A 14,618-nucleotide genomic window follows, 5' to 3' on the forward strand; every position below is an offset into this window, starting at 1 on the left:
CAATGCACCGGGCTTGAAGGCAGAACAGTGAGGTCATAGGAAGGTCACTCCGACGGCTCGACCACATCACAAAGAAGAGTTCACCTCTGTTGGGAAAACTGTGGAGTTCATGGACCAGGACAAATTCTGTATGATGTGTCCATCTCCAGCCATCAAAGTATAGAAGAGGCCTTTAGCTAGATGTTGAACACTTTCCTGATCAATCATCGGACATTTGTGGATTAGTACATCGAAGAAGTACTGAAGTAGTGAATTCTACGATTATTTTAAGGCAGAAGGGTCCAACGTGTTGTGTTTGTAGCATAAATTGAAGTTGGAGTAGCCCAACACTGGATTTACAACAGGATTACCTGATCTAGATCTGGGATTTTATCGGGATTACAGAGACTTCAATCAATTAAAACTACGGCCAGGACCAGCACCAGGAAACCACAAAGCACACTAAGGTACTGGCTTTGTACTGGTTCTTCAGGCGGGTCATCTGGACTCTGAGCTAAAGAAGTAATTCCTGCTTGAACAAGCAAGACACCTGACTACGAGGATAAAAGTCACGTTTACTATTGTTGGACGATGAATCTTATGTAGCCGGAAATCCACGGGACGTTTCAACGCTACTGACACATTATTCACGATGTCTCTGAGCAAGACCCTCGAGCTGGAGCACTTTGAGGAACGAGACAAGGTTCGCCGGGGACGCTCCACCCGGGCCAAGAGAGATGACTCTACAAACAGCGCTGGTGGTGGGGGATCTGGCCCCAGCTCCAGGGGCAGCAGCCTGGTTCCTAGCCCTGCCCACAGCGCCAACTGCAGCTATTACCGGACCCGAACCCTGCAGGCGCTCACCTCGGAGAAAAGGGCCAAAAAGGTCAGGTTCTACCGCAACGGAGACCGGTACTTTAAGGGTCTGGTGTACGCCGTTTCCAGCGATCGGTTTCGCTCCTACGACGCACTGTTGATGGAGCTGACGCGCTCATTGGCGGATAACCTGCATTTGCCACAAGGGGTGCGCACAATCTACACTATGGACGGCAGCAAAAAGATCACCAGTATGGACGAGCTGGTGGAAGGTAAGATGCGTTCGTTTTACTCAGCCTTGTTCTGCTCAAAGGAATAGTTTAATTTCTGGAACAAGTTCTCATGCTACAACCCTAACCCTAACCCTGAATAAGGATTGTGGACTCAACACTTCAGGCTGATACTGGAACTCACCATGTTCCTCCATTTCCATCTCATTTCCCTATTTCCATCACTGATAGTTCAATTCCAGAAATCTTTGTCTGTCTGTGCCTCACTTATCTGGAGAACCGTCCATCACACTTGTCATGTGTATTGTTAAGAGCCTAAGGTTACGTTCAATATTAATAATGAACGAAGAGGCGGCTGGAACTCGACGTAAGTGACGCTATAGATCACGACAAGAGTTGTTGGTCACAGCAACGACAGCTGTTCAGTCGAGCTTCACCAAACTTTCAATAAATAAGTGAACAGCTCTTAGTGCAGCAGCCGGTCTTTACTTCAGGTTCCGTGGTTCCCGACTTCTCAGTTACAGTGTACGAATTGTCGCGTATTCCAATTTTAGATTATTTTGGATACAGAGTACAGATGAGTTCATGAGTACGGAAAACATATTCCTTCTTTGTCGCTACTGAAGATTACCAAGGATGGATCGATCTATTGATCCTCTGATCTGTCCTCTTTAACGTCCTCACTGTCTGCTTCCTCTGTGTCTGTGCAAACACACTTGAATTATTTATCTCTGAGCACATCAACAGCAGAATGATTAGTGTATAATCAATACAGAGACGATCTAAACCCCAACCTGGGACCGAACCATCCGACCGACCATCAGTCACAGATAATTCATCATCACAGGGAAACTAGCTTTTCACCTCATGAGGTTTCGTTTCAGGACGTTAAAATAACCACAACAAAAAAAATCCATCCACTTAAACCCTTGGAAAACTTTAAGATCTAAAGCAGGAAATGATTCTTCTTTAAAATCTCTGACGTCTTGTCTGACATCGTTCAGCCTGAAACAAACCAGCAGCTGAGTAACATCAGTATTGATCTGCGACTGGTTGTAATGTCCGGTAATGAGCGTTAGAGGCAGGAAGCTGTTCAGCCAGAGACATTCGGAAAGATGCTTCGCTAAGCCTTCAGTGGAACTAACAAATGACAAACAGACGTAAAGCTGCGAGTCAAAAGTGTGGAACCCGTTCACGACCTCTCTGTGCGTAAGAGGAAAAACGTGGAAGCTTGCAGTGGAGTGGAGCTTTTGTTTGGCTGCTTTCCGGCAACAGAAACTTAAAACCTATTTAACGAACTGATGTTAATAGACATCGAGCCTAAATAAAGATGGACGACACGTCTCCACTTCCTTCTGTTGGACAAAAATGACGGCAAAATATCCCAATCGACCAATCACGAGTCAGACTCAGCTGTCAATCATGACGTATCAGCCCGTTTTTTTAAAGTCATGACCAAAACTGCAGCTAGCCGAAAGGCGACGGTCGAGATGTTTTGGCTTCTTTTTTTCAGAGCCGTCATGTCGTCTCTTTGTTGTTTCTGTGTATTTGAATAAAAAACCCAAAGCAGCTGGTTTGAATGGCAAAGGGAAATTTTGACACTTGGAAGGAGACGAGCGGCAAGGTCACGAAAACACACAGAGAGAGAGAGAGAGAGAGAGAGAGAGAGAGAGAGGGGGGGGGGGGGGGGGGGGGGGGGGGGGGGAAGGTGAGGGATGCAGGTGCAGACGAGTGTGAGTGTGTGTGTGTGTGTGTGTGTGTGTGTGTGTGTGTGTGTGTGAAAAAGAGTGACATGCAGAAAGGTAGAGCGAGGCAGAGTGAGACTACAGGAGAGAGAGACTCAGTTGGAGCCATTTTTAACCATATAAGGTAAAACTGTCGCCGGCTGCAGGTGTGATTGGCTCAAATTTAATCAAGTGAAGCTGCAACGATTACTCGATGAATCAGTTCATCAATTCACAGATAATTAATTTGTCTTTAATAATGAAAATATAAAAAATGATTTGATGTCTTAAATGTTTTTCATTTGAGGACGTGTTGTTGGTCTGTGGATTTTTTTTTGACAAAACACACGTCATGTGTGGGCGGGGCCTTGATACCAAGGTTCCACAACTGCTCAGACTGCAAATGACGTGAAAAGCTCAAGATGGCAGCGTTTGATATTTTGGCTTCATTCTTGTACAAAAGGAGGCAGTGGAGACGTGTCGTCCATCTTTATTTACACTCACTGATCTGACGCCGTACTGAAAATCTTTGTTTCCTCTCTCTCTCCAGGTGAGTGCTACATTTGTGCCTCCAATGAGCCGTACCGTAAGGTCGACTACAACAAGATCTCCGTCCCCAGCTGGAAGCCCGGAGCCGGGGCCGGCGCGGCCAGCTCGACCCGGTCCGCCACGGCGTCCACTGGTGTGTCAGCGAGCGCCGCCGTCGCCACCGTCCCCAGAGAGCGCCCTGAGGGTCGAGAGGGCAGGGAGAGCAAAGACTTCATCAAGCCCAAGCTGGTGACGGTGATCCGCAGCGGCGTGAAGCCCCGCAAGGCGGTGAGGGTCCTGCTGAACAAGAAGACAGCACACTCCTTCGAACAAGTGCTGGCCGACATCACCGAGGCCATCAAGCTGGACTCTGGTGCCGTGAAGAGGTTGTACACGCTGGACGGAAAACAGGTGAGACAGCGTTTGTTCTTTGACAGAATTAATGTTTTCTTACCTGACACAGATTTACAGAGTTTTCACACCTTGTTTGGTTCAGACCTTCAGACTTTTCAGTTCAGTCTGAACCCAAATATCAGGTGTGAAAGGTTCCTCTGACCAACGCACCAAAATGTAGTCCCACAAAAAGAGATGCTCTGGGTCTAGAGACAGCATTAAACACTAGAAGAAGAAGAGGAAGCAGCTGCAGTCTTCACCTCCGACGATAAAACGTTTGAACCACGAGGACGTTCATTTGGTGCATTTGAACTATTTGTTCTCACCGTTTCCTCACAGTGACTTGTGTAAAGATGTAAAGATATATAAGGAAAAATGAAGTTCAATATTCCTATTGAGTTTGTTTCAACGAGTATCTTTCAGTTGTAGTTTCAGTGTTAAATGTTTAAATGAGTTTCACGTGTTTTCAGTCTGAAGCTCTGAAACTGCGACAGTCAGCGAAACAATTTTTTTTTCCTTCATCGTCGTGTTGAACCGACTCTGAATGTTCTCTGATCCGCTCTGAAACTCTTTTGTCCTCTAAAGGATTTAAACTTATCGCACATTCACTGACAAAGCTATTTTTACCAAATACACACACACACACACACACACACACACTTTGAAGTCACAGACAGTGGAGAACTGAGTGTCCTGTGACTGATGCAGAGTTGTTGCAGTGAACGCAACACACACACACACACACACACACACACACACACACACACACACACACCCTCAGATTCCAGCAGCATCCACCTTAAGGAAATAAATTAAAAAAAACAAAACAGACTGCCTTCAAAATAAAGCATCAGTAACTAAAGCTGTTGCATCCCCTTAGTATTAATTTGGTTTTAAAACTATTTATCATAGAAAATTAAATTTGTTGCTCAAAGTGTTAAAATCAGCAAACAAAGGAAGAAAGAACAATAATTATCAGACCTTATTTTAGTTGAACGTTTTTGGTCGCCACTTTTGATTGTAATTTAAAGCTTTTATTTTGAAGGCAGCGAGTCATAATGAGGAATTTAATTCTTTAAACAACTCAGACGCTTTCACTCTTTTCACACTCGGCTCAGTCTGAATGAAACAAGGCTTGTGTGTGTGTGTGTGTGTGTGTGTGTGTGTGTGTGTGTGTGTGTATGGGGAGTTACTAGACGACTGGTTGGCATGGTAACTGCACTGCCGCAGTGTCCCTGTGTATATGTGTGTGTGCACTGTGTGATGGGGTTTCTGTCCCACTGCTTGAAGTGGCTGCACAAAGTGAAAGGACGAGAGGGAGACACACAGACACACATACACACACACACACACACACACACACACACACACACACACTTTGTAATTCCAGAGATGTTGAGAAAAACATGGGGGGGTGAGAGGATAAGACAGAGAAAAGGACAGAAGATGAATGAAGTATAAAACATCGACAACATTTTCATTATATATAAATATAACGTGTGTGTTTGATGTCATGTGAAGAGTCAACGTGTTTGAGCTCTTAACTAAATGATGTGACTGATAATGATAAGTTCTTTAACCTGATGCTGGAGCCATCACTCATAGACAGACAGCTACAGAGTGTGTGTCGCTGACATTGTTCATTGATGAATTTCATGTCTCTGTTTAATCCGTCCTCCCTCTGCTCCGCTGATCCGTCAGCTCTTCACCTGCTCCCTCTCTCTCTTTAAATCTGGGACAGTTTGATGTGTAATTTTTGTTTAATCCTACACAGCAAAATGTGTGTGTGTGTGTGTGTGTGTGTGTGTGTGTGTGTGTGTGTGTGTGCGTGTAGCTGACCTGTCTGCAGGATTTCTTCGGAGATGACGACGTGTTCATGGCGTGCGGCCCGGAGAAGTTCCGTTACGCTCAGGACGACTTTGTGCTCACACACACCACCAAGACGCAGACGTTTGTTAATGGTGAGATACACACACACACACACACACACACACACACAGGACAATTGTGATGTCATTGGAAGTCTTGTTTTGTGCGACCAATTCACATTTCACCAACCAGGACTGATAAATCAACCATTCATCACTTTTTATGATAAACCAAAAAGGGAAATATTACAGTAGTGAGATGTTTTCACATCATCAGTAAGAACCAATGAGTCAGAGAAGAGACGAAGAGCCAACACGTTGTTGGTGTTTGTCTTTTTAAGGGTTTAACTGATGATACGACTTTGTTTTCCCAGAATGCCGAGTCAAAGCACCTCGCCCTGCTGCTCCTCAGAAACCTACAACTCCCAAGACTCCCAGCAGCTCCGGGTTCTCCACGTCCAGGACCAGAACCAAGTCTCCAGGTCCAGGTCCAGGTGTGAACATCAGAAACATTAAATAACAAATTATTAAAAGAAATATTTCAAAGAAATGATGTAAAAATTACAGAAACAATTATTCAAAAACAATTTAAAATGATGACAAATACAAACATATTAAACGATGAAAAAATGATTACAACTATTTAAAATATTTAACATTGAGTAAAATGTTATAAATCAGATGACAAATATAAAAAGATATTGACCAATCACAAGGCTCCTTTCTCTTGTCTGTAGCCAATGAGCCCTCAGGGAAGTCATCCAGGTCCAGCCCCTCCCCCACCAGCCCCGGGACTCAACGCAGCCTCAAGGTCGGATTCATCGATCGAGTGACTGATCGGTTTTCTTCAAATCTGGAGTTAGAAAATCTATCTTTTCTCTTTCCACACTTTCACGTCTGTCTCGTCTTGTCTCCAGATCTCTCCTCGTCGATCCTCCTCCACTGACGTCAACGGAGAGTCCGAGCAGCCGGAGGACGCCACTGTCGAGGGTGTGTGTTCACGCACTGATTTAAAAAAACTAATGTAAAAAGTTTGGGTCAAAGAAGACCATTTTTTTATGTTCACAGTGTTCGACAGCTACGTGAAGGTTTGAGAGATTCAGGTTTTTAAGTTAGGAATCTAAGTGAATTTTTAAAAACAGTTTTTTTTCAAAAGAAAAAGTCTGATCCAGCGGCAGCTTGAGAGCATCAAGGGTTCGTCCCGGCTGAAAAGACGTTTGAACTTCAGGCGTCAGAGTGAAGCACGAAGTCGTCAAACTCTGAAACCTTCAGATTGGCTTCTTCAAACTGGAGTAAACCAGTGAAACATCCTGAGTAAAGACTAAAAAAATCGTTCTCCTCTCACAGTTAACGGGAATCGAACGGTTTCTTCCTCCAACATCAACGATAAATACAAAGTCGGGAAAGTGATCGGAGATGGAAACTTCGCTGTGGTGAAGGAGTGTGTGGAGAGGTGAGGAACGTCCAGAACACAAAACTCCAAATGTTAGCCTTAAAAACTGGGAGGTGAAACTGATTGTTTTAGTTCAGAGTTTGTTGATTGACAGGTCGAGTGTTTTGATTGACAGGTCGACAGGAAAGGAATACGCCCTGAAGATCATCGACAAGGCTCGATGCTGTGGGAAGGTAACACTGATATTTACATAAATATTGTGTTCACGAGAGCGGGAGTGATAGTGTGTTTAAGTGTCACACTGTGTGTGTGTGTGTGTGTGTGTGTGTGTGTGTGTGTGTGTGTGTGTGTGTGTGTGTGTGTGTGTGTACAGGAGCACCTGATAGAGAACGAGGTGGCGGTCCTGCGGAGGGTTCGACATCCGAGCATCATCCAGTTAATCGAGGTGGACGAAACGCCGTCTCAGCTGTTCCTCGTCATGGAGCTCGTCAAGGTTCTTCCTCCTCTTCCTCATCCTCATCCTCATCATCTTGTTTCTTTAAAGCGTCACCACTCTCATGCCTCTGCCTCCACCAGGGCGGCGACCTGTTCGACGCCATCACCTCCTCCACTAAGTACAGCGAGCGAGACTCGAGCGCCATGGTCTTCAACCTGGCCGGAGCCGTCAAGTACCTGCACCGCATGAACATCGTCCACCGCGACATCAAGCCTGAGAACCTGCTGGTAAACACACACACACACACACACACACACACACACACACACACACACACACACTGTTAACTGGAGTGTGTGATCAGGTGTGTGAGTATCCAGACGGCACCAAGTCCCTGAAGTTGGGGGATTTTGGTTTGGCGACGGTCTTGGAGGGGCCGCTGTACACCGTCTGCGGGACGCCAACGTACGTCGCCCCGGAGATCATCGCAGAGACCGGGTGAGAAAACGTTTCAGTGTTTTTATGGATTTGATTCACACACTCGTCAGACTTCTGTTAAAGTATTGAATGAATCTGAACCTGTTCTGTGTGTTTGTGAAGTTATGGTCTCAAAGTCGACATCTGGGCGGCTGGAGTCATCACCTACATCCTGTTGTGTGGATTCCCTCCATTCCGAAGGTCAGCGAACACAAAGCTTCTTATAAACAACAATAAAACCTGCACTTGTTCATTTAGATGATTTAAAAAACATGTGTCCATCTGGTCTCTGTTCTAATATAGTGTCTTGTTTTCTATAACATGAACTTTTATGTGTTTTTTAGCAGATAAATAACCTTCGTCATGTTTGTCGGTTCATTAAAAAGCTGTTTCCTCGTCTTCCTCAGTGAGAATAACGTGCAGGAGGAGCTGTTCGATCAGATCCTCAGAGGGAAGCTGGAGTTTCCATCTCCGGACTGGGACACCATCAGTCTGCCTGCGAAGGTACCACAGCCATTTGACACTAGACGTAGATGATTGACAGCTGAGATTGACTCGTTTTTGGTCAGACCAGGATTTGTGGGAATATTATGGGCTTCACTTTTATAGAACGGGAGGAAGGGGAGACGAGTCGTCCATCATCATTTGCAGTTATTAAAAAAAGAAGCTTCAGAACACGTTTTTAAGTTTTCTTCTGTTTTAAATGGATTCTACGTAAACACATGCCGGTCACAGACAGGTTTGATAAAACAGCTCATAAAGAAGAACAGTGGTCAGTTCCCTGCAGGCTGTTAACTGTCACATGACCTGTTCCCCAGATGCTGATTAGTCAGATGCTGCAGGTGAACGTAGACACTCGTTTCACTGCAGAGGAAGTTTTATTACACTGCTGGGTGACGGTAAGAAAACACACACACACACACAAATACTACACACCTACAGTACACTAGAGAAGAAATGAGTCACAATGGTTACTAACCATAAAGCAGAAGTTGTTGTTACTCTCTGAAAAGTGAAACAACTTCCTTCCTTGTTCCTTATTTCAAAAGCTGCCTCAGTAAAACAGCCTGAGCGTCAATAACCTTGAGGATGTTTAAGTTGAATTAACTAAATAAAAAATCTAGAATGTCACTCAGAAAAGTTCAAACCTCCACTAAGGCCCAACCGTCTCCAAGTGAAACCACATTTAACTTCACCAGATACAGATTTTTTTCCGATCTCCACTAAATTACAAACACACTCATAATTATCAGTCCTCTGAAAAATCTGTTGGTAATCTGTCCACGAGTTTTTGCGTAATCCTGCTTACTAACTATCTAACTAACTAACTATCTAACTAACTAACTAACTATCTAACTAACTAACTAACTAACACAGATGAAAACATAATGAATTCCAATGCTGAACGCTAACAGCTGTTACTGGTGACTGTGTTGGTTTAGGACGAAGCTCCCGTCGACTCCAACGCTGTGAGCAGCACTGAAGACCAGACCAGTGGAGACGCACTGGAACCAGAGCAGGAATTACCAATTCTGGAATCCAAACAAGTTCCTTCACCCATGGTCTAAAACTCACCTCTTGAAAGTTCACCTCCTTGTTTTCCTCAGTGAAAAAAACACAAAATGTCCAGATCAATTTTTCTGGAAAATAAATTACTCTTCCAGAATTCCATCATTCGATCTGGGCCTTTTGATCAACTGGGAACCAAACGAGTTCCCTCAACACTGCTCTTGAACATATGAATTAGCTCCCTCAAATCAGTCTCATATGTTCCCTCATCGTATTTTATCTTCTGGAAACCAAACAAGGTCCCACACTGGTGATCTACATCTATTTCCATTTCATGTACTAGAAATTAGCTCCCTCAAATCTGGTCTAGAACACGTCTTTCCAAAGAAAACCCCACCTGCTCAGTCTAGCAGATCTATTTCATCCACTGGAAACCAAACCAGTTCCCTGAAATCTGGTCTAGAATACATCCTGTTTTATCTTCTGGAAACAAAGTGATTTCCCCACATATTTGGCTACAAGTGGTCGTGATCCATGAAACCAAAAAACATTCCTTCGTTCCTGGTGTAAACACCCTCTGATCAGCTGTAGAAGAGCAATATCTCTTTCCTTTTCATATACTCGAAATGAGCTCCCTAAAATTAGGTCTAGAACTCTGGAAACTAAGCAGGTTCCCACATCCTTCTGGTCTAGAAGCAGTCCTATCTCACCCACTGGACCAGAACCACCAACAACTATGCTCTAGGACACGTCCTCGGTCATTTGCTTGAGACCAAACGAGCTCCTTCACCCACATCTAAGAACGTTTTTTCCACTTTCTTGATTTACTGGAAACCAAAAGTGTTCCCCAACCTCCAGTCTAGAATTGATTTCAAAAAACCAAAAGGATTTCCATTTTACTTGCTGGACTGCTCAACTGGAAACAGGTTCTTTAGTATTATATCCAATTAATCAATTGGAGACTTTCCTCAGCTCTGATGTAGAACAGCATTTAATCTACCGAAGACTTTACGAAGTCACGTCTCTGCTGCTGTACTGGAAAGTATTTACATCGTCGTGGATAAGCTCCATTCAACCTCGACCCAACGTCCACTTTGCTCTGTAACAGGAGTCTCCCACTGCTGCTCGAAGGACAGACACCACATCACCACTGGAACAGCGTGAAGGTGCTACTGGACCGTTCCACCACCCAGTGTCTCATGGGACTGATATACACCAGTGTTTCATTTACAGAGCTCTCCCTGTGGTTTAGGGATCTTGTTCTCCGTAGTCCCTGCCTCTCGGTGACCCGGATGTCTTCCATTTATTCTGGGAAACGTCCCGTTCCTCCTGCCTTGACCCTCCTGCTCTCCTTCCGCTGGCCTGAAGGACGTTTCTCATTTCTTCTACTTGGTCCCCACCAGTCCAGGAAGAAATTCAAGTACTGTGCCTGTTTACGCGGCTGATGAATTCCTCCTAACATCCGAAATGCTCTTTCTTCCACAGGTCCTCAGAAACTAGCGCTGTACTGATACACAAGGCTCATTGTTTTTCAAATATACATTTTGGTGTTTGGTTTACACAAACAGCAAATAGTGGGATAAGAAAATATATATTTTGTTCTAATGTTCTAAACTATCAGCACCAGTAAAACTTTACTACTTAACACATTATAAAACATTTGCTCCTTTTCCAGGAAATCAAACAGCATGTTACCGCTTTAGAGGTAGAAGGATTTTAACTATTCCTCACAACAAATTTAAAATCTGCCCACATTACTTTTCTATGGAAGATTATTTGGGCCGAATATAAATGAAAATACGGGGGAAAAAAGATGTTTCAAAATGTCTCTAAACTGGAATTTTGGTCGATTTCAAGATTTTTTGGAATCTGAATCTTTTTATGAAAAATATTTGAGTGGACAGATTAATTGTATGGAAAATAAAAACTCAAAACAATGAGCCTTCTCTACACAACTCCCGACCCACCGTCCCTCGCCGGTTCCTCAGGCTTCGTATTGTGTCTAAAATTAACGGAACGACTCACAAACCTCACAAATTTATTCCAACGACCTTCTGAGGTTGCGATCCTTCGTACGACTGAGCTAAAGGGAACGTTCCAGTCCAGACCTCCAGTTCACGGAGGATGAAATATGTTGTAAATGTTGTAAATATCACTCGTCTGTTGGTGTCTGTCTGTGTGAGTCAGTCGTGAAGTAGGGAAATAGTAGCAGTTTGAAAAAAAAATCAAAAAACAAGTTTTAAAAGAAATAATCTAAGACGCGATGTGTCAGCACCCTGAAAAAAACCTTGTTTTCCCAGACACCGTATATTTAGTGATTTTCCACATTGAACCTGAGACATTTTCACACAGTAAAATGTATTTTAATAGTTAGTTATTGATTCAGATAAAAAAAAGTTAGACAGAACAAAAGATTCAAGGTTTCTGACGGGTGTTGACGAACTGTGATGAAAGAGTTTTTTACCTGAAAGTTGAGTTTGGTCAGAGCGACGGATTCTCTCTCTTTACACGGTGACATCGTGGGTCATCCACCAATCATATCGCTCCATCATTCATGCCGTCTGTTGATGTTACTGGTCAGTGCGGATGAAGGAAAGGTGTGTGTGTGTGTGTGTGTAAATAAGTGTGAGTGTGTATTTGATTTGTAATGTTTGAACTTGAAAGGATCACTATGTGCATTTTGTGTGTGTGTTTGCATTAATGAATAGAGGGGGGGGGGGGGTCATTTAAAAAAAACAAAAAAACAAAAAACTTGAAACAAAGTGTCAGTCGTCGTGTGGATCAATGACCTGATGCTGTGACCTCACCGTGACCTTTCCATGGCCTTTACCTTTTCGTCGGAGCCCCTGATTGAGAGTTTGGGGGAAACGTGCGGCCGAGGCGACGCTGCACATAAAAAAAAAACATTACAACATTAAGCAACTAATCTTTAAGTTTCTAACTGGGGAAGTTTTTAACACGATGACGCTCAGTTCCCTCGTTGTGGAGCGACCTCTGACCCTCGCCTCGAACTGCAGCTCGAATTCCGATCAGTGGCTCGGCCTTCGACCTTCTATGCCTGCTATGAACCCAGTAGTCTTAATTCTTTTCTCTTTGCTTTAAACCAAACCGAACGGAGCCTTGTGTCGACTCTGTCGTGTTGCAGCCACACCTGGGTCGTCGAGCACGTGTCAACGCTCCGACCACTCTCCGATGTAAAGCTGCTCGTATTCTGTGCAAGTTTACATATTACGTAATATTCTAACTCACACTAGAGTCAAACCCGTCTGGCTACAGTCGAAGAAGAAGCCGAAGTTTGTTTCACATTGCGAACAAGAGAGAAAACGTGTTGCCTTGACCAAATGTGCCATCCTGTGTTGAAACAAAAAAAAAAAACGGAAGAAGACGTGTCGTCATTTCTCTCTGGTGTGTCGGGCGTGATGGGAGGAGTCTGGCCTCCATGTCGCTGGGTCCTGGTTTCACTTTGTCTTGACACTTCATGCACTGAGGGAAGAAGAAGGTGCAGAGTTTGGGTGAAATCGACTGATGGCTCATTGTTGCCCCCTGTCCACTGCAGGATGAATTACACACAACAAAGCTGACTCGGTCTGAGTTTGCGACGCGTTAGTTCATTTGTGTTTTCGTTCATGTTGAGGAAGCATCTTGTTGGTTTTGAGCAAATCTACGAAACCCAGAAGAGAACCCGGTTCGGTTCAGTCGACTGACCGAGGAGATTTCAGTGATTTGACCCAGGGTGGCTGTAGCTGTGAGGCCCTTTGTGTGTGTGTTTTTAAATCAAATGCAATGTGTGTGTGTGTGTGTGTTATCATTTCACATCATGCCTCATTTTAGACAGAAACTTTTTTCATGAAGTGCAGTAGCAGAACTAGATTAATGAACCAAACGGGGCTGGTTTTCCTAGAAGGAGTCCGAGGTTGATCTTCAGGATTTATGCTGAATTATTTCACAACAGGTTTTAAAACCCAACCCTCTGAACTTATCTAATTTGAAAGACAATCATTTCCTTGTAATGACCAGAAGGTTCACGTAAACCTTCAACCTGGCAGATAGAAATCTGAATAAATAATCTTTCAACATTTGCTGTAATCGCCCGTAAGAGATTTCTGTTAAATTAATCAAAGACTCAGTTTGCAGTCAAAGTGTTTTTCTTCCTGTGGGACGCTTTTAGGAAAACTAGTCCCGGCTCAAAGTGGAAGGAGACGTGAGAATTTTGAAGACATGTTGTAGACATGTTTTGATGATCTGTAATGTCGATGTGTGTTGATATGAAACCTGTATGTTTGTTGGGATCGGGGACGTTTGGAGGAAACACGAACACCGATTTGTATCAAGGAAAGATTAATTGGACTGTGAAAATAAAACTGATGCGGTGGCATCACGTGAACCCGTCACGCTCGTCTTCCTGCTGCATTATTAACAAAGATGACGTCACTGTGACCTTTCGCCAGCGCAGAGACATTAAATATACAATGTGCAGAAACAACTGAAATGCCTAAAAACTTTATTTGGATTAAAAACTTGGAATGTTTGGTTATACATAAAACTTTTACACACACACACACACACACACACAGAATTACGTTGATGCAGATGAAACCTGTAAGATTTTCTCTCGAACTCTGATTGGCTGTAACTCAAACCTCGAGGCTTTAAAGTGAAACGACTCAGAAAACAGACACAAGAAGTTTTTCTGTGTATCGTCCTCGTCAAAACTACCTGACGATGTGCTCATTGGTAAATTAGGGGGGTTGAATTATCTGAAAACGTTCTGGTATAAACAGAAATACAAAACTATCCGAATTACAGAGATAAATAACGTCTGCGTAAAAACGTTATTCAGTAAGTTTTAATCTGTACATGTGACAAACGAGATTCATCATCACTGACAACATCTAGAGGAGAGAAAATCGTCCACGTTTCATCTGCAATAAAAAAGTTTCAGTTTGTTGAGAATGACCTGGATTCAGTCCAGAAATACGAGATGCTGTTTTCTGAAATGTATCGTTGTAAAAAAGGAAATGTTGAGGAACACGTGAGGGACAATTAAAGAAAGAGTTAAAGAACAGTACGTTTTCTATGGTCCTAATAAATGTGTGAGAACCAGCCTGAAAAAAATCTAAGATATTGAGAATAAAGTCGTAATATTACGAGAATAATATCGTCATTGAGAAGATACTTGTAATTTACGAGAATAAAGTTGTAACATTACCAGAATAGTGATATAACCAGAATAAAACCAACATGATATGTGGACTAAACTTACAA

At 43.4% G+C, this 14,618-nt stretch overlaps 1 protein-coding gene and 1 long non-coding RNA gene across 2 annotated transcripts; both read left to right on the forward strand.

The window, feature by feature from the left end:
* Positions 1-523: 523 nt before the first annotated feature.
* On the forward strand, positions 524-10,225 carry LOC117751850 (serine/threonine-protein kinase DCLK2-like). Its single transcript, XM_034568839.1, has 16 exons — positions 524-1,067; positions 3,300-3,688; positions 5,505-5,631; positions 5,913-6,032; positions 6,276-6,349; positions 6,456-6,528; positions 6,886-6,991; positions 7,107-7,164; positions 7,305-7,424; positions 7,508-7,654; positions 7,732-7,865; positions 7,968-8,045; positions 8,252-8,348; positions 8,663-8,743; positions 9,287-9,502; positions 9,538-10,225. The coding sequence occupies exons 1-15, from the start codon at positions 632-634 to the stop codon at positions 9,410-9,412; spliced, it is 2,166 nt and encodes a 721-aa protein (XP_034424730.1). The 5' UTR covers positions 524-631; the 3' UTR covers positions 9,413-9,502; positions 9,538-10,225.
* Positions 10,226-13,831: 3,606 nt separating this feature from the next.
* On the forward strand, positions 13,832-14,358 carry LOC117751938. The gene is made up of 2 exons (XR_004611938.1): positions 13,832-14,058; positions 14,162-14,358. It is a non-coding gene; the product is annotated as an uncharacterized LOC117751938 (long non-coding RNA).
* The last annotated feature ends 260 nt before the right edge of the window (positions 14,359-14,618 follow it).

This window comes from Hippoglossus hippoglossus, chromosome 18 (genome assembly GCF_009819705.1).
Source record: "Hippoglossus hippoglossus isolate fHipHip1 chromosome 18, fHipHip1.pri, whole genome shotgun sequence".
NCBI classification, from domain to species: domain Eukaryota; kingdom Metazoa; phylum Chordata; class Actinopteri; order Pleuronectiformes; family Pleuronectidae; genus Hippoglossus; species Hippoglossus hippoglossus.

Coding starts and splice junctions, on each gene's coding strand:
- LOC117751850 (XM_034568839.1), top strand. CDS start 632: ATGTCTCTGAGCAAGACCCTCGAGCTGGAGCACTTTGAGGAACGAGAC. Junction 6,033..6,275: donor GTCTCCAGGTCCAGGTCCAG/GTGTGAACATCA, acceptor TCTTGTCTGTAG/CCAATGAGCCCTCAGGGAAG. Junction 8,349..8,662: donor CCATCAGTCTGCCTGCGAAG/GTACCACAGCCA, acceptor CCTGTTCCCCAG/ATGCTGATTAGTCAGATGCT.